The 19952-nt window shown below is 33.5% G+C and overlaps 1 protein-coding gene across 1 annotated transcript; it reads right to left on the bottom strand.

Moving 5' to 3' along the window:
- Window positions 1-1058: 1058 nt before the first annotated feature.
- LOC136822035 (uncharacterized) lies at window positions 1059-13545 on the bottom strand. Its single transcript, XM_067078254.1, has 6 exons — window positions 13348-13545; window positions 12778-12864; window positions 12382-12450; window positions 11803-11814; window positions 11154-11323; window positions 1059-2194 (listed from the first exon to the last, which is right to left on the bottom strand). Exons 1-5 carry the CDS (start codon window positions 13486-13488, stop codon window positions 11195-11197), a joined length of 438 nt encoding a protein of 145 aa, XP_066934355.1. The 5' UTR covers window positions 13489-13545; the 3' UTR covers window positions 1059-2194; window positions 11154-11194.
- Between the last annotated feature and the right edge of the window lie 6407 nt (window positions 13546-19952).

Here is a 19952-nt window from a genome sequence, read left to right as displayed (position 1 = left end):
CTATGAAGGCCACACGATGCAAAATCCAAAACTATGTGCCTTGTTGCGATTATTAGATAAAAATTAAAAATCAATTTCAAATCACTTTCGAAATCTAAAATGTGAAATGAAAAAATGAATTGATTTTGAAAACATCACATCTCTTATTAGGCAACTAAGATCCAACAACGCCTACCATAAAATTCCATAAAAGTGGTCGCAAACTTACTTACTTCATAAAATTCAATCCTTATTATAAATGAAATATCCCGTGCGCTAAAAAGCTGAAAAGCAACAAATACTTCTTGGGTAAAGCTCATTTATTCCCCCAATGTGTCTAAACCAAGCCCGAGAAGACCATCCCTAAAAAAGCAGGGGGTTGTACAGAGGCAGGGTACTAACCCATAGGGTACTAACTTGATTTTTTACTAAAATTTTGTTTAGTACCACCCACCCATATTTAGTACCGGGTACTACTTCATTTTTGCTGTAAAAATAGGGACACCACCCCTAAAATCTTAAATTTTACAGATTAGACCAAGAGAGGGGTACTATTGTTAGTTTTTCACACTGAAAATTGACAGATAATTCAAGCAAACTATCAATGATGGAGTCAGAAGCTTTTGCCCTTTGATTTTCATAACACACTTCTTGACCATTTTGGAAGTTATGTCTTCAAAAAAATCAAAAAATTTCTCAAAAGAGTAAAAAAAAATTGTCGATTAAAAGAATTTCAAATCAAAAAAATTAATATTTGAAAAAAGTCAAAATATTACAACAAACTACTTTTTTATTGAAAACAGCAAAATTCTGTGAAAAAGTACCCAAATAGTATCCGGTACTTGCTTGAAGAGTGAAAAATACACACCCACCCCCAAAGTAGTACCGGGTACTAACTTTTTTGAAATGCAAAAATAGACACCATCACCTGGCTATGGGTACATCACCCTGTGTCTGTACACCCCCCTAAAAAAAGCCCCCTAAGAACTATATATACACCGAAGAGGGCTACGTTAGCCTCAAACTAATTATTGTCTTTAGAGACTTTTAAATTAAAATAGGATTAATTTACCATAAGATTTTGATTATTTAGAATTGTCTTTTGTCAATTTACGAAAATCTATAAAAAAAAATTTAAAATCTTTAATTTTTGAAATACTTATGTACAAGTTCTTTGAGAATAATCAAGAATAAACATGATATATAATAAAATATGAACATTTCTTTTACATTTTTAAAGAATTAATAATTTCTCGTTTAAAATACGGGGATATTACAAATTGAAAAGTTCTTTGAATATTGTTTTCTTCTTCCATTTTTTCAACGATCCGAATGATCCATTTTGGCTACTACTGCGTTGAAGAAATTTCTTATACTGCTCGCAGTCACCCACAATGGATTTTAATTTCAAATATTTGCAAATTTTTAAGACTCCATTTACATTGTTCTCGTTAAGGGACCATTCACACTCGTAAATAATTTCCAATACAACTGTCACTTCGGCAATTGTACCTGGAATCTCGAGAATCAAGTCATCGTTATTTTTCAATCGATCATTCAAGAATGAGCTCTGGGCTGTCAACAAGTTTTTATGGACTGGAAATAATTTATTTTCAACTTTTAATAACAAGTCATTATTTAAGGTATTCCATTTGACCTTCAGTACCTCAAAGCCTTGAATCGTCTTTGAAATGACTACATCGCTGGTTAATTTGCCTCGCTTATTCGTATCCGATATATTGAGATTAAACTGGTCTTCATTAATAATCGAGCCAAAAACAGAATCATTATCTTCGTACTCATCATATAAACTTTCTTCATCTGAAGATGAAAAATCGGATACCGTACTTCTGGATGTTCGCGATGACGTCATTTTCTGCATACTGAGGATGGGTAAAGTACGTTCAACATTCTCAATATAAAAATAAGGTAAGCATAAATCTTCCTTATCCACAGTGTTTTCATTCAACCAACGAGTAATACGGTCATTTTTCTCTTGATGAAAATTTTGCACTTGTTCGTAAACCATCTTGATGACATTCGATTGATAAACTGATTCAACCAACAAGTGCACCAACATTTAAATATCATTCCAATTTTTTAATTGTTGCTATTTACAGGGGGTGATTATCTTGTCCGTTATGCAATTATCTTTTTCTCATTCGAAATGTCAAGTTGCTCTCAAACGTCCATCATCATTGACTTATTACTTCCACTGAGAAGGAAAAACAAAAACAAAATATATTTCAACGACCTTCTTTCTACACAACTTCTCTTTACTGCGAGATCCAGTCGCATTCTTATTATTTAATAACGTCATTATGTCAAAAAATGATTAAAAATAGAGAGAAGAAAGACAATAAAAGTTTATAGACAATGTAAAAGATATCTGACCGTGTTTATAAGAATAGATCAGAAACTATTCTAACGTGCTTATAACTTAGCTTCAAGGTATGGAACAGGGTGCGGTTTTGATAGTAAGAGCTTTGTAGCTGGGTATGTGAGTGCGGAACGTAAATAGAAATATAAGTAAAATCCAGAAGCTAAGGAGATGTTTGGTTTTGAAGAAGTCACTTTGGAATATAAATTTAGTTTCCCTGAGGGTTGGTATTCGGAGTCTATAAATAACCTGAATCTTCTAATTAATGGAAGGTAGATATTCACCGGTAGCTTGAATATGTGAGTCGTGCAGCGGATTAGTAAGAAAGTCCGCCAAGTCAGCAGTAGCGTAGCCAAGAGGGGCGCAAAATTTGTGTAGGAGAGCAGATTTTTATGATACAGCACCTGACCCCGAGAATTAGCCACATTCCGCGGACGCGGTCGAATTGGCGTGTAGGGATAAATTTTTCAAAATGGTAGATTTCACTTTCGTTTTCAGTTAGGCGGCCTATGGATCTGAGCAAATCTGAGACTATAAGACTGGAAAAATAAACAGATTTAGCAAAGAAGAAGCTGAGGAATCAGGGGCGGATCTAGGATTTTGAGGGTACCATGCAAAAACTGAACCTTTTTATCAGGTTTACATTAAATTTTAGTCAGAATTAGTATGAAAAGTGTGTCCTTTGCTTTCTCTCATAAAAACCATTAATTTTCAGTACAGTAATTTAAACAAAATCGTTTTTTTCTCTGTATAATAATAACAAGACCAAATAAAAGAGAAACCATATAAATATTTAATGAAAAGCAAACAGCAAAAGAGCAAAAAAAATTTGAGAGTTTTATCTATTACTGTACTTTGTATAACAAGAAAAGTGTGTAAAGAGGGCAGTATAGAGTGATGAGAAAGATCTTCTTTCAAATTTGTTTTTTTTAATATTTGAAGTCATAAAATATTTTCCATAAATTACATTTTAAAGATAATACATATATACCTACAAATATATTACAAACAATCCCACCAAATAGAAATTCTTGTTGATACAAAAAATTATTTTGTCTGTTTTGAAATTTATTTTGCAATCTTGAATTCCAAGAGTTCCATACAAAAAAATGTCATTTAACTGTAAATCCCATGTTGTAATTTGATCAGTGTCCATAGGCTCAATCTCGTTGTCTCAGTCCACAGTGGGATTGAATTGTATGCAAAGTTTTACAACTACGCAAATGAAAATAATATAATACACATCCTGAATTCAAAACTAGGGGTGGAGAATTCATACCGTGATTGACTGATTGACTGCAATAATCTTGAGGACCCTCATATTGTTTGTATATGTAATTTTTTTATGAACTTCAGAATTCAGTTCTATAAAAACATCCATTATTGGCATTAATTTTCAAGCCAGCACATAAATAATGTCTTCTGCAACCTCATCCTTGAAGCATGACCTTTGATGTGTTTGTATCCTTCGTGTATCCTATTTGCTATTAAACATCGAGCTGTCAGTAAAGTGTTCAACAAAGCCAAGACCAAAACCAAAACAAAGCTAAGTGAGCAACTATCAAAAGAAATCTCCTGATGGTCAACCTCCTGGTTGTTGTTGGGGTTTCGATTGTGTGTGTACTGCTTGCTCATTTTCTCCATAGCATTGTTGTTCTTGAAACTGATAGAATTCCAGATAAAAAACCCAACGCTTCTTTACTTGTTCGTACTTAATTTTCTTGATCAGTTTGTATTGGGATTCAGGAACTATAACATCTGGTAAATCATTAGAAGATGATCTGAAACAAACTCCAATGGTCAAACATATGACACCAAATTTCCAAATCCTTCTGTTTTGAAAAGTCTTTTGTACTGTTTTCACAATTCAGGATCCTTTGACAAACGATGGAATTTAATAGGGTTACCATTACAGTCTTTCACAAAAACACAAGCTGGAACTGCAGTTACTTTTCATTGTGGGTTGTGAAAACAACTCCAATCTGCTAAAAATTTCAGTCTTCTCTAACTTTTCCTCTCAATCTTGCCTTGTTTTGGTTTGGAATTTTCGCAAGATGGCGCATATCATCGAAAAAGTCCCTACAGCTAGTTACCAGGCCCTTTTACGGAATGTGGCTCTAACGATAGTTCAACTTCACAAAAAGTTGTATCAGAGCCTGCTGTTACATATTACTTATCATTTATAGACATAAACTTGAATTAGTTTTATCCAACGGAAATCTGAATCAAAGTTGATCGGATACAACCCGAATTGAGGCATTTTTTAAATAAATCTTCTCTAAATCGAAATCTATTGGAATTAAGTTATGATAATAGGGTATTTTCTTACTCCTAATGGACAAAGGAAATGGGAAAAATAGTCCATTTCAAAATTTATTGTTCTAAGTCAGATATTTTGACGAAAATGTTTGACCTACTTTTTGGGGTTAGTTGACCTTCAATTTTGGGCCTTCATAATCCGACACAAAAAAGTTTGTCAAATTATGTAAAACTTATTTGTTGTACTTTCATAACATGAAAGTACTACCTGAGAGATGATTGATGTTCACATTTTGAGCTTTTTCGACGTATCCCAGACCCGCTGGGACCCAACCCCAATTAGAAAACTTGCCTAAGTTTGGAACAATAGAATTTCTATCCACATTGGGACTTTAGTAGAAATCTTTGTCCCCGTTGTGGGAAAAGTTCCAACGGGGCTATGAGGCAGGGGTATAGTTACATTATTCACATATTTTAACAAAAAATTTTCAACCTACAAAATAAAAACAACTTTCTTGTCTCTTCTTTTCTTCCTTTTTTTTACTTTTCCTCATTTGTAGCACATAAAATTAATATCTTTGTTAAATTTTTGTCAGAGTATATTTCTAAAGTATGAATTTCTCTTAGAAATTAATAATTTCGGATGAATACTGAAATTCTGTTCTCAACAACCAAATCTTTTCACCTACATTCTGGGGGTTAAAAAGCGAAAATATCCATTTTTCAGAATAACAAAATGCTCTTTAGAATATTGTTTTCACATAAAATATTTCTAAAATTTGCTGTTATAATTAATCCATTTGAAAAAATATCAACATTTTACTATTGCTAGATTTAAAGCCATAAAACCAAACCTACATTCTGGGGGTTATAAAAAAAATGGGAGTCAACTTCAAGGACCAAAAAAATTAGCCTATCTATCAAAAGTAATGAAACTAACCTCTGGGAAAGGATTTTAGAGGTTCAAAATTTCATTGAAAACATTCATTGTTTTTAAAAATTCAAATCTACATCTTTCAGGCCTGATTCAAATTTCACCTTCATTCTCGGGGTCAGGTGCTGTACTGTAATTATCTATTCATGGTATTAAAAGATAATTATAATGGCATAAGAAAATGCTCTCCTACACAAATTTTGCGCCCTCTTGGCTACGTTACTGCAGTCAACTCCTTATTTCAAATGATCAATAGACATCGAATACATTCTTGAACTTTGATAAACTTGATGTTCTATAGCATACCGTGTTCTTATATAAAATTGTGAAACTCATACCGATGTAAGTTATAACAAGAGTGACGAAAGCAGTTAGATAATTTCTCCCCTATCTCATTTATTTAACATTCTTAAATCCTAAAGTATTAAAAGCAGATGTGGTATCTAAAAATAGGATATGCTAGGATATCTTCATCCAAGCCCCGGAGACAGGGTTTTAGAATGAGATGTCACATTGCTTTGATCTCACAGATGAAGGGTTTTAGCCAGTATCATTAAGGTTGTAAAGTTACAACTTGGTAAAAACGAGCTCTCCAATGTAGTGTTCTTTTGATTTTTAAATTTTCTGCAAATGATGACGCATTTGTGGGAAAATCTTTTTCAAAATAACAGGCATTGAAAATGTGATAATGAAACCACTTTTCGCAGGTTGCTGTTAAACGATAGAAATAATGGTTAGATGAATAATACTGTACCGAAAATAGATTGAAGTTCTTCTTATGTAAAAAAATGGGTGCGTTTTTTGATTGATAGGTGTGTGGGTTGGATGGAAGATGATTTCAATTGAATTTGCCATTAGGATAATAAAAGTAGGATACTTCCGAGGGGAAAGGACTCTTTTATAACTTAATCCAAAAACCTGTTCATATGTAATTTTGCCTTAAAAATACAGTATTTTGGACAAGTCATCTATAAAGAACTTTAGAGAACTAAATACACGTTTTTTTTATTAGAACCCAGTTTGTAAGAACATTTAGGCTGAAATTTGGTAAAAATTTAAGAACATTATAAGAACATGTCCAGCCTGAGAATCGAATAGTTTGACGAAATTCGCTTAAAAATCTTTAGATTTCTTAAGGAGTTTTGTGCAATTATTACTGTAATTATTCCTCTCATCTAAAAATAATAGCAAATTTACTCGATTTTTAACCCAATATCGACATTCAAAGGTTTTATTAGATTTTAAGCGAATCGATTTCAAGAACGTCAATAAGAACATTTCAGGCTGAAAATTGATGAGAAAATAGGCACATCCAGCCTCAGCTAAAATGAAGACGTTCTAATAAAAAAAAACGTGTATAAAATTTGTGGATTTTGAGAAATTTCTTCAATTGTGTTCATTACAATATGCGGTCACTGAAGGTCAAATGCTAAAGCCAAGCGGAGCCAGCTATTATACGAACTTTATGGAGTTATCGGGTATCAAATAGTAAAGCTAACAAAATATACAAGTCCAGAACAAGGACGTGTTTCACCGGCTTTACGTAAAATTAACTTCCTCAAAGGATACTAATTAATTTCGTGTGCAAGAATCTCAAAGTCATTAAAGATTTTTCTTGTCCTTGTGGGCATAATAAGGAAAAGTTAATGAGATCACTCAAGAAAGCAGCAGGTTGCGTTTAAATTGAAGTTGGCAAGATAGCAAGGAAAACGTGGTTTGAAAATAAAATACTAATTAGAAACAAATTACGACAAAATTAGAGCTCTTTCGATTTCGTTGATGTGGGTTGTTAGTAATTTCTCTATGATTGAAACACGTTTAAAAATCAACAGGTGGTCACACTAGAAAGTAAGGTCAGAAATTGCCTGAAAGCAAACACAATAGTTGGTAGTTTCCTAATCTAATAAATTACTTTACACAAAGTGAAGTCTCTCTATCTCGAACTTGCAAGGGAAAAAAAGATTGCTCGATACAGAGTCTGATCCTTTTTTCATTAGCTATTTGCAAACATAAGGATATTTGGAGGAATAGAAAGTTTGGTTTGACCGGAATAACTTGTATCCAAGTAAAGAGCTTCAATTACAGACCTTTCATTATTCTGAGTGAGACTATCAAATCAATTTAAAAAGCTTACATTGAGCCGAGAAACGACGATTTGAAATCTCGGATTTTCGTAATTTTAAAGAATGAGAATCAAGAAAACAAACTATCTAAACGCATAAGGCGGCTCCGATGGCCAAAATATCAAAAACAAGCTCAGAACATTTAAAACGTTGCGGACTCTAGAACACCCAATTTCTTAGATTATTGCAGAAAAACACTCACAAAATGGTGAAAATAAGAACATTTTGGCTTAAAACTTAAAAAATTAAGAATATTCGAAGGCCTAAAAAATGTTGGATGTTCTTATAAAAAACATGTTTACCATATAGTCCATTCGATCGAGAGTTTTGTTCGTGATAGAGGGACTTCAAGATAGAGAGGTTTTACTGTAAATTCCATACATGGTTTTTAATTCATTTGGCTTTAGAATGCCTTTACAATGCCATAACTAACTTACAGTTCAAAAATCTTGCCATCGTTTGGTTTCACAGAAATTTCAATGAATCATTTTACTCATTATAGTAGACCTTCATTTAAAAATCATTATTCACAAAAAAAGATTAGATTATTACCGTCTAGTACCTAAAAGACATTAAGGCATGTTCAAATTAAGCATATCGATTTAGGAGGATGACAATAACGGCACAAAGTTTGAGCAATTTTGTGTATTTTGTGTATGACAATATCGGCACATAGTTTCCATTTCTTTGACAATTTCAAATCACCCATTTCTTAATTAAAAATATTTCATTTAAAGAAAGACAATAAGACGTATTTGATAATTTGTAATGGTATCATGACGTATTTAGTAATTACTAAACTATTACATGAATTTAGTGCACTAGAATTTAGTAATTATTAGATCATTACATTAATTAAGCGGTCGAGAGCGATTTCATAAATCAAATCAAATCAAATCAAATCAATACCGTAAGATTAGTTCGGCAAATTTGCATAGAATGACAGCGATGCGAAATTTAACAACTTTGGCATTATCAGATTCCACACAAATTTCGAAGCGTTTCCACTGCAAAATTTCACAACGCTTTCCTTCAAACCAAGAACGGGGTCACAGTCAGGGTGACGTGCGGGGTCTCAAATTCATGTGTATTTTGTAGAATAGCCCTAAAAGTAAACTTTTCATCCTTGGATTTTAATTTCCTATAGGATTGTTCACAATCATTCTTGACTTTGTTAAATAAGTGAGATTTTTCCTGATTTTGCTTTTTTCGAAAAAACCGCAACGTTACGGAATATTACAGCACTGCAGAAGTATACAATCATGAAAGGCATGCACTACTAAGATTTCAAAAAGCGTGATGTGTGATTGATAAGAAAATTTCTTTGGTGTAATGGGCACGATGAGAAAATATTTTCGACGTGATTGCGGGATAAGTAGGGTTTCCTACAAATTATACTAAAGTCTATTCACGATAAGTGTGCACTCTTTTTTCTTTTACCTATAACCTTTGAAAGAATTATTCAATCTTTATAAATTTGGTGTCATTTGAAAGATATTAGTGAGTGGAACAATTTAAAATAGAACAATTTTCAAAAAAATTCTGAAAATGAAGATGAAAATGAAGAAGAAAAAAATGAAGATCTTGTAGACAAGTGCTATAACTATCATTTTCACTGAAGTGAAACCTTGATCATCGAACGTCGTCACTGTGAAAAAATTTCTCAAAAATAATCATTCAGTCAAAAGATGTCAAACAAAGTTATAAGCTGATTGACGTCTAAAAACCCTGTTTTCTGCTGTTCTTTGGGGTCACTTATTAACTTTGTATCATAACTTTATATTGAATAAATATTTTAGTGAAATTTTTTCACAGTGATGACTTCCAAAGATCAAAGAATCTCTCCAGTGAAAATGAAAGTTATAGCAATTTTCTACAAGATCTTCATTTTTTTCTTCTTTATTTTCATCTTCTTCATTTTCATCTTCATTTTTAGAATATTTTTGAAGATTTTTTTATTTCAAATTGTTCCACTCACAAATATCTCTCCAACGATACCAAATTTATAAAGATTGAAGAATTCCTTCAAAAGTTATAGGTAAAAGAAAAAAGAGTGCACACTTATCGTGAATAGACTTTAAAAGAGGTTCATCAGCAAAATCAAAAAATGAACTACTAAATTATCCTTGGTTCGGTGTCCGAGCAAAAAACAGTTGAATTTCAAAAATTGTAGTCGTTGAAAAGTTCAATGAAAAAAATTCCACTTCATAATTAAGGTCGAATATAATTAAGTAAGCCTAATGTCATATGATCGATTAGTGTAACTAAAAGCCTTTTTATAGAAATCATAATCTCTCAAAGAACAAGCGCTAAAGGAACTCAAGCAAAAGAAGTGACAGATCCTTTTCTATAATTAAAAATAAAGCAAGGAAGGAAGAAAAAAATTCGAAAAAAGGCTTTTTTTATAGGAAAAGAATTTATTTAAAGTTTCACAACAACGATTGTACAAAAAGTTATTCGTAAAAGTGACAAAAAGCGATTTGACACCAATGCTTTCAAAAATAAAGCTTGTTTTAATATTATACTTATAAAGCAAATTCGAATCAAAGATTCTTTGTTTTGAATCGAGATAATGTATGAAACATGTATTTTTTTTTCTTATAAAACTTACTCATAGTAGATACTGTAGCAGGATAATCAGGAATGCCCATTCAACTTTTTCTTAACTTCAGTTCTTTAAAATTACTCGATTTTAAATCCCTTTAAATCCTTATAATCAGTTTAAAAAGATTATAAAACATTTTCGTCTGGAGCCTGGTCGAATTAACACCGACAAAATATAACGGTTTTAGCATTGTTTTTAAATGTGTGCTAAAACAAATACGAAATTTTTATAATTGCAGCGAACTACTTCGTAGGGAGGCGTTTCCTTGAAAAGAATTCCAGTACAGAATTAGCACCAATTATCGTATTTTAGAAAAGTCTCCATACTTCGATCTTCTTTGTCTATTAATATAACATCACTAGAGTTTCATTTGTAATCAAAGACACATCGGTGTCTAAGACACAAGACACCGAAAGAACTATTTATTTGAAAGTGTCTTGAAATGAAGACATCTTGATTTCGATTGTTCCTGTCGGTAAAAATGTTTCTTTGGTGAAAATAATCCAGAAATACCAGTACAGCAATTATTGTATTTAGAAGTTTCCAGAAATATTCAACAGAAGAATTTGTTATTGAGAACGGTAAAGTAGATTACATAAAGTTTAACAAGGCCGAACCCCGGTTTTATCTCGAAAAGTAAGACCGTTTAGGATTTCTATCTGAAATAAACAGTACTTAATTGCAAACTGTCCAAACAAAAGTCCTGCAAAACTCATCCCCGGTTTAGAAATCAGCATTCTTCACCAACAAGGTTATTAAATTAAAACAACGAGTTTACAAATTTTTTTTAAATGGTAATATTAGTAAAAGCTCCAATAAAGAAAAAACAAGGTCAATCAAATAGAATTTGTTGAAGAAAATGAATTTACTTACTTTACATGAAGAAATATAAATAAACAAAGAATATAGAAGCATCAATTTTGGTTGGCTTTTTCCATGTATGATAGTGGTGCAAGTATCTTTTTGGCGCAAGTCTCAATGATATGTCCATTCCATATCATTTCATCCACTAAGATATGGACTTTCTCCAAATTATAAATCAACTGGTTATAAAGAACTTTAAGTTAAGGAATTTCAACATAATAGAGGATGTTAAGAAGGAAGTATGGGGTTTTGCGCTACCAAGGGTAAAGGTTCCCTTCATTAAAAAGTAATTCTTTTCAGGCACTGTCTTCATAATTCCTTAAAACCAGGGTAAACAAAGTCGTACATTTCAAGACACACAAATCACACGTTAAAGAAAAAAAGAAAAAATGTCAAAAAATGTAATCCATGTTGAAAGTTCACGTTCCTCCAGTCCTTAGGACTTTTGATTGTAGTCAGGTTGAGATTCAAAGATTTTACAAATTTAGGGAGGGATTGTTGAATTAGGTGGAGGTTGGGCTGATAAGAGATTTCAGTTGGTAACTCTATGTAAGTGGGGTGACCTTTTTCAGGTGGGGGTTGGAGGGGTGTTGCCCACTTTAGGGATCTGGTACGATTTGTGCAATTCTGTCGCTCTAAAATATGTTAGAAAAGATACATCCAGTTCGCACTAGAAATAGAAAGAATATTTAAATGAAAGTACAGTTGAAAATCTCTAACTTGATTTTCTTAGGAATATTTAAAACACATGGAGATTGCATACAACTTTTCAGCTGAAGAAGAACGTGTTAAGTCGATTTACAGAAAGATTCGAATTTCAGAAGTTCGAATAAGAAAGAGTTGGCTGTTTTGATAAAAACAACAATAGTCAGATGTCATGCATTGAAAAAATTATTTGTTATTTTACCAAATGGTAACGATTCCTAAAAATCTAATGCAATAAAAGCATATGTTCTTTTTGGTGTTCCTTTTTGTTGTTTAAAAATAATCAAACAAATTCACCTTTTCGACCGTAGTCGCGCGGTTAGGTGCATACCACTTATTCATTTATACATTCCCCTAAACTCGATCCAATCCTTTTTTGACACATTTTTCTATTGTCTATAGGTGCGAAAAAAGGACTGGGACGCTTTTAGTGGGATAAAGCGGACAAAAAATACCCGCGCTGCAATTGGCGGCTACGGTGGAAAAGATGTATCAAACAAATTGAAAAATCAAGTGTGATTATAATTCTTACCACTCCTCTGAAGTAACGATCCAAAATTTCAACAAGGTTGTGTATGAACTCGTAAATCGCTAATTCATTCTGTATAATGGAAGGTAAAATAAAAACGAAGAAAACCAACAAAGCGATTGAAAAGTTATCCGAGCCCATTTGCGATAGTGGTCAAAACTTTGAATCATAACAAAAGGAGAAAGGAGCTGAATATAATCAACAAGTAAAAATTATCCATCTGTCCGTTCACACTGAAAATTCGTTAATCTAAAATGTAAATCATAATTCTTAATCAACCAAACTTAAACAAAAACATAAGTAATCAAAGAAAATTTTTACCTAAATAGCAGTCAAGTTTTTAGTAGCCTTGACTGATTACTTATTATAAGATTTTTATAATGAATGATAGAAATTTACCTCTTTTTCATCGATTCCAACAATGAAAAATAATGAAGCATATCGTCTGTATACAACTCTGTAATTTCGATATTCCAAAAATGAGCACTAGTAAAAAAGAAAAACGTGTTTAAGCAGTAAACACAGGAAAGTGATGTAGAGGTTAGATGAGATGAAATGAAATACGTCCTTTAAGATACCCCTTTCTCATTGACGTCCTGTAAGACAGCCCCTAATAGCCCCTGGTTTTAGAGTGAAATTATTTCCGTTCAATTTCGAATGGGGATGAAATCAAAGTCAATTTCCTAGTGGGGCTAAATTATAGGGTATTTCTCCAGTGGGATTGAAATCTTGGCCAGATTTCTAGTTGGGAAGAGGTCCCACCGAGTCGGTGTTTGAAGGATATATTAATCATAATCTCGCTCACTTAAAACACATTAAAGACTAAAGATTATAAAAACATCACACATAACAACTATAGCAAATTGCAATAATTACTTAATAAAGTTTGTTTAAAATGTAAAAGCTTTAAAGGACAGATATGAGGGTGGGATTAATACCCCATTAACTGAGGTGTGCCATTGTGTATACCTGTTTTTCATTCCTTGTTAGACATTTGCGAACAATTTCAGCTTCAATCCAACTCCTCTCCTCTCTTTTGATACTTTCATCATAGTAATTAGAAAATCGGGTATGACCTTGTTTGTTTACTAGCAAAATAAATTTTATCATTTTTTTCAATTTGTGTTGCTGAATTTTTTTCTAAAATCAGTCAAGATATTTATATGATGCTTAGTGAAAAAAAAATATTTAAGTTAAAAACAAATATTTCACTTTCACTTTCAAACATATTATATAATCTCCACTATACAGGATATCCTTTGTCAGAGAAAGACTAAGAGTAAAAACATTTTTGTATTATTATGTATTACTGCCAAATTTGGGGTTCAAACATATATTTCAGTATATAGCTAAAAAATGAAAAAATACAAGAAAATACAGAAGATAGATGATATAAAAAAGAAAATCACAAAGCAGGTACCAAAAACTTAATATAGGTGCCGTTCTGGAATCTTTGTGAAATCATGTGAGCAAATCCTGATTCTCCCAAAGACGCCAGGGAACGATGATTCAAGATAATCACGTGCGCAAAACGGACCCCGGACGACTTTAGAGACGTCTACTGTCGTAGAACATGATGCAAGACTAGCATCAGAATAGGGAGAGGTGTGCACATATCTTAACCTTTAAACTTTTTGCTAATGTCCTGACGACTGATGTCCTCATGACAGATGTCGCCAGGACCAATGCAACGCTGAATATGTGCACACAAAAAGGTTGAAAAATGACAAAAAAGAAAACGAACCTAGAAAACGAAAATCTATGGCACGGCAAATCAGATGAGGTGAAGAACATGAAAATGCCTTGCAGAATAGAATGTCAATCTAAGGTGATAGATAAAATGTTGAAAATAAAAATACATTGCTTACTTTAAATTGCCGAAACCCAAAAGGCAGCAACAGAAACCATACCAATAAGTAAATACAAAATCTTGAGCAAAAACCTGACATGAAAAATCGATTGAAATATCTCTTAAAAAATAACTTCTCTATCTCTCGTTCTGTGTGTCAACTGACAAGCAAATGGCGAAAAACCAACTGAAAAGAGCGCCAAAACACGCAATGCCCAAGAGACTATAGCTAAACAAAAGGACAAGGCATATAAAAAAGTCTGTAAAATTAAAGTGAAATAATTGCCTAGTAAAAATTCCTAAAGAAATTTTATTAAGCAGAAACGCCATAAATTTAGAAACATAACTATAATATCAATTGTTTAATAAAACATTTGTATGAAAGTCCCTTTTAAACAGTAATTGACGTTTGCATAATATCAAAACACATAAATACTAATACTTCACATACACACAGAAAACATTTTAAACTTGTAGTCTTGTTCTGACACAAAAAAAGTCCTGTCCACAGAAAAAGTCTCATATATAATATTTTTATAAACATATGCTTTTGATAAGACACCTCCTCCCCTTAGCTCATATGTACTATGAGGATGGCCCCTTAGCATTGATGTTAAAGAAGAAGCTGTCAAGACTGTTAGAAACGCAAAACTAAGTATATATAGGCAATTCCATAAAAATGCCAAGAAATAGGTCATCCTTGCTCCAAGATAGGCAACCAAAGAATGAACTTCATTTATAGACTGTATAATATCCTTTGTCATTTATTTGAGATTTTTTGCCTTTGAATGCATTTGAAAAAGGTTAAGACTAAAAAAAAATCATCAATGTTCAGCCTATGCGATAGACCATAGTTGTTTTTGAGAATGCGACGGCCTATTGAATAACTAATACTCCACAACAGTTACCTAACCTAAACTAGAGACAAGATAATTTATCACATTTTTATTGGCTGAGGGAAAGTAACAAAAACACACCAGACAGTCTGATGCGTTGGCAGGGTCATAACCATGCCCATGTTTGTTTATAGATAAATAGATTCCACAAAATCTAACAAGTCCGGGAAGAAACTTCAACACCAAACAGTTAGTCACACTAGCAGACTAGGAAATCAAGCTTTCAGAAAAAACAACATCAGTCATCTACAGGATGTATTTGCAACAACAAGGATGCGAGTTACCTGAATCAAGTTCAAGTTCCCAAGACAATTAATTAAAACTTTGAAACTTAAAATGATAATAACCAATGGACACTAAATAACCCACATCACACAATCAAAACTTTTATTGAAGCCTTTGAAAACGATATAAATTAAATAACCATGAAGTCACAAGAACCAAACGCAAATACAATCTGAAAAAAGAAGAACGTGAAGCTTTAGAACAACTAAGGAGAAAAGAAGATATCATCATCGCAAACGCCAATAAATGAGGCGCCGTAGTAATCCAAGATGTTGCAGATTATATAAATGAAGCCCTAAGACAACTAAATGATAGACTTTCTACAAGGAGTGTGACCAAGACCTCACATCAAAACATAACAAAAAGATACAAGACATCATAGAATCACTGAGAAAATCCAAGCTACTAGACGATAAAGCCACTGAAATGCTTACCGAGACACAGCCAAAGACACACCCAAAATACACAAACCAGATAACACAGGCACACCTGTCATTAGCTCCATCAATTGTCACACAGCACGTATCTCCCAATATGTTGATTATCACCTACAAGACCATGCGAAATCACTACCTTCATATATCAAAGACACAACAGACTTTATCAACAAAACCAAAGATTTACATATACCAACACACGCATGACTTGTGTTGGCACTATATACCAACATCCCGAATGTCGAAGGCATAGCCTCCATTCGTAAATCATTAACAAACGTCGAGTTGTCCATTAAACACATGACAGTAATTTTAACATTCTTACGCCTCATCCTCACCCTTAATAACTTTATATTCAACGACAAACACATCTCCAAATCAAAGGATGCGCAATGGGTACTAAATGTGCCCCATCGTATGCAAACATTATGGGAGAGTTCGAAGAAAGAGAAATCTATCCACGTATAACTAACAACATCATAAAATACCGTGAGTGGTCCTAAATCCGACAGCCCTGACGTGGTCTTTCAAAGATACAAACTAAAATAAAAAAACATTTTGCTGTGACGCAACGAAAATACCAAAGTGTCAACTAAGTTGAACCAAATAATTAACAATAATTGCTTCTTATACGAAACATAATTTTTTTTGCAATATGTCAAACATCATAAATGATAATAAAAGGTAATTACATTCAGACTTTTACAACTCACACTTTTTAATTACATTATTGACATTTTGACATTATAGCCATCTTGTTAGATGTTTTGAATTTGTTTTGAGAATTCTTGCAATAGTTTTTTGTTCAACTTGGAGAAGGAGTGTTTGTAAACATAGAATTTTTTTTCATAACCTTTATTTGGCAGTTTGGGGGGTCGGAATTAGGCAGGGCTGTCGGATTTAGGACCACTCACGGTACCTCAGATTCATAGATGACATATTTTTTATATGGAAAGGCACAGAAAGTGATCTAAAAGAATTTTTCGCAATCATCAACACAGTTCACCCATCAATTAAATTCACGACGGAATACTCTCATAGCGAGACCGACTTCCTGGACACAACGATAACCATTTTAAAGAACTATCGACTAGATTACAAGATCTTCAAAAAACGAACAGATCAGTCATCATAGGTCCATAATACCTCATACCACATAAACAACCTAAAACACAACATCCTATACGGTCAAGCACTAAGGATAAAAAAGATTTGCTCTAACCCAGAAGAATACAACCAATCCCTCCTCCAAATGAAAGATGCATTCATCAGAAGAGGATACAAAGCTGAAAACCTCCATAAACAGTTCGACAAAGTTAAGAATAAGAACCGGGAAGATCTCCTAAAATACAACAACACCAAGAATAAACAACAAATCGTCTTCATCACTACCTTTAACAGTGCGTCTCAAACCGCGATATTTCGAGAGCACGGAAGCGCGTCAAAACACCAGCTTTTTTAGAGTTTTGTCTCGTTTACCCAAACGCTGCAATCCTGCGTAGGCTTTGGGCTCAAGACTAGAACCCCCAATACGAGACATTGGCCTGACCGAAAAAAAATCATCATCATCAATTTTGTTAATTGTCAGAGTCGTTTACTCACTGGAAATACGCAACTTTCTGAAGTTTCGTTTTTTTTCGGTTGTGCTTCATTTTAAAAATAACGAAGATGAAAAGTTACCATCAATCCCGCGAGTAAAAGAAAGTACTCCGACTAGTCTACGAAAAGTGCGCTCGCGCGGCGAATAGAATATCTCGCAAATTAATATATGCATAAAACTGACGAAATCCTTTCTTTTTTATGCTTAGGTGACGTCATCATCGATCCTGACTCGACAATGGAGAACCAAATTTGGCAATGTATAATTATTACGAGCGGCCGAGAAAGTTTGTGTGACGCAAAAATTGCGCGATAAACGAAGCCCTAGAAGAACGCCCACTGAAAATGAAAATTGAAACCAGGAATTTATTGAATATTTCACTAATGAAGTATCAAACTTTTTGTTTTTCGTAATTATTATAAATTCATAATTTTTAAATACTATTTTTTGAATGTCAAAGGACAATTAAAGTGAATTTAAGCTGATTGGGTGGATATTGGGCGGACGGGCGTTTTGCACGTGCCGAGATTGGAAATTAAATGACAGTAAAAGACGGGGGCGTCTTAGTATGTAATATTAATTCATTATTCTTTTATTTTTATTTTTCGCGAATGAAAAAGGAATTTTTGATTTTTGAATTAAAGAAATATAGTATAATATATTGTATTTGATTGTCAATGCCAAAAGATACTTACGAATAATCTGCTGTGTTGCTTCGCTATTTACCCCCGGATTGTTTTAGTAGGCACTTCGGTCACGTAAATAAAAACACGTGTATATGTTGAACCCGACTGTGGACTGACCGCAATTGTAATTTACATAAATTATTGTGGAAGGGAACGCTTGAGACGAATGTTTGGGAAATCAAAAAGACAACTTTTGTGAGAATGTTGAGTTTTGTTTATATGGCTGTTTGTCACGCACTGTTTAACAAAAACTTACCACCTATCCGTACCTTAGGTACGCAATGACTGGTGTTTGTTGGAAGGTATCTTGAAACCATTCGTTGATGTTTAGGATGATAGCCCAGTGCTTTTCCAGTACCTATAGACGCAACAAAAACTTGAAAGATCTACTTGGACAAACATCAATATCCAATAACAAAGTCTCAAGAAAACAACAAAAACTGAAAGGAAAGTGCCAGCCTTGCTTAACCTCAACCTTCACCAGCCAACAAACCAAAAGGTTCAGCATCACCCTGCCCTGTTTCCGCTGTTTGTATTCTTTCTGCAATTAATGATTAATTCATTTTTTCTTGTTTGCTTGATTGTTCCTCCAACGATTAATAATAGAGAAAAATAAGTTCAAGTTAAAAGCTGTCAAGAAAAAGCACAAGCTAAGACCACACACCACACACAAAGCACACACACCCTGCGACCTGCATACCCACACTTTTTTACTTTTTTAACTTTTTTAATTTTAGGAAGAAAATGAAAGTGAAAGTTAAAATTTCGGATTCCAAAACGGATTTTTTTCGGATATGAGTGGGGGCGTGGGCGCTAGGCGTTTTGTCACAAACGTACTCACCCGTAACAATCCAAAAAGTGCTTCAACAATTAAATTAATCCGATTGGTTAAATGTTATAGTTAAGCCAAATCAACAAATCAGTATTTAGAAAAGTTACTTATTGCTAACACAACTTTTGGATTGTTACGGGGAGAAATCGCGGTAGCTCCCAGATCTTCAAACTTACGAACCGCGTAGAAATTCCATGAGTTCAACTCCAGGAAGGAAGTAGAAGGTTTGAAGGCACAATGTCAGAATGTGTCGAATGCACACAGAACTGCACAGAAGGTCCTGGACTGTCTGATCTGCTGATCAAGTTATATAATATTTATCCATTTAGAAAAGGCAAATAGACAGGGATTCTTGTTGGTAAGAAGGGATCTCTGGGAGAAAAGCATTAGGGGAGGGGTTATTAGACTAGAACTAGACTAGGGCAAACGGGTTACAGGGATGCGCCGCTGGTCAGGGTACCTTTATAACCCCTACGAGTCCCTATGCAAAAACACCAAAAAAGAAAAATCAGCCCCTCATTGGGGAAAAAGTAGAAAATTTGAGAAAATTTTGGAATTTTAGTCCCATTCAGGGTCACTTTTTTCGCAAATTTCTGCAAAAAATTTTTAAAAACGAGTCCCACGTATAGGGTCCATTTTTCGAACCTCAGCTACTAAAAGCACCCCCGTCGGTTGTTAAGGGTATTACTCCCCCCGCCAGGGATAGCATAGGTCATGTTTTAGAAAGGTAAGGCAGCGTCTGTTGGAGGCCAAAAAGGGCACTAGGGCATTTTCAGTTGGGTGTTTAAGATAAAACCGGTAATTATTGCTCTTTTTGGCAATTTTTTTAATGATGAAATGTCGATTCAGCAGAAATGTGCTGTCCTTATGAGGGCAAAGATGTCAGAGGTGTTTGCAAAATGTAAAATTATATTGAGGGAAAGGTTTTTCGGATCTTTAAAAGTGATTTTTTCAATTTTTCATTGCTCAATGACATGAAAAGTTCTAAA

The sequence above is a fragment of the Clytia hemisphaerica genome, unplaced genomic scaffold (genome assembly GCF_902728285.1).
Source record: "Clytia hemisphaerica strain Z4C2 unplaced genomic scaffold, Clytia hemisphaerica genome assembly, whole genome shotgun sequence".
NCBI lineage: Eukaryota > Metazoa > Cnidaria > Hydrozoa > Leptothecata > Clytiidae > Clytia > Clytia hemisphaerica.
This window is presented reverse-complemented; position numbering and strand designations above follow the sequence as displayed.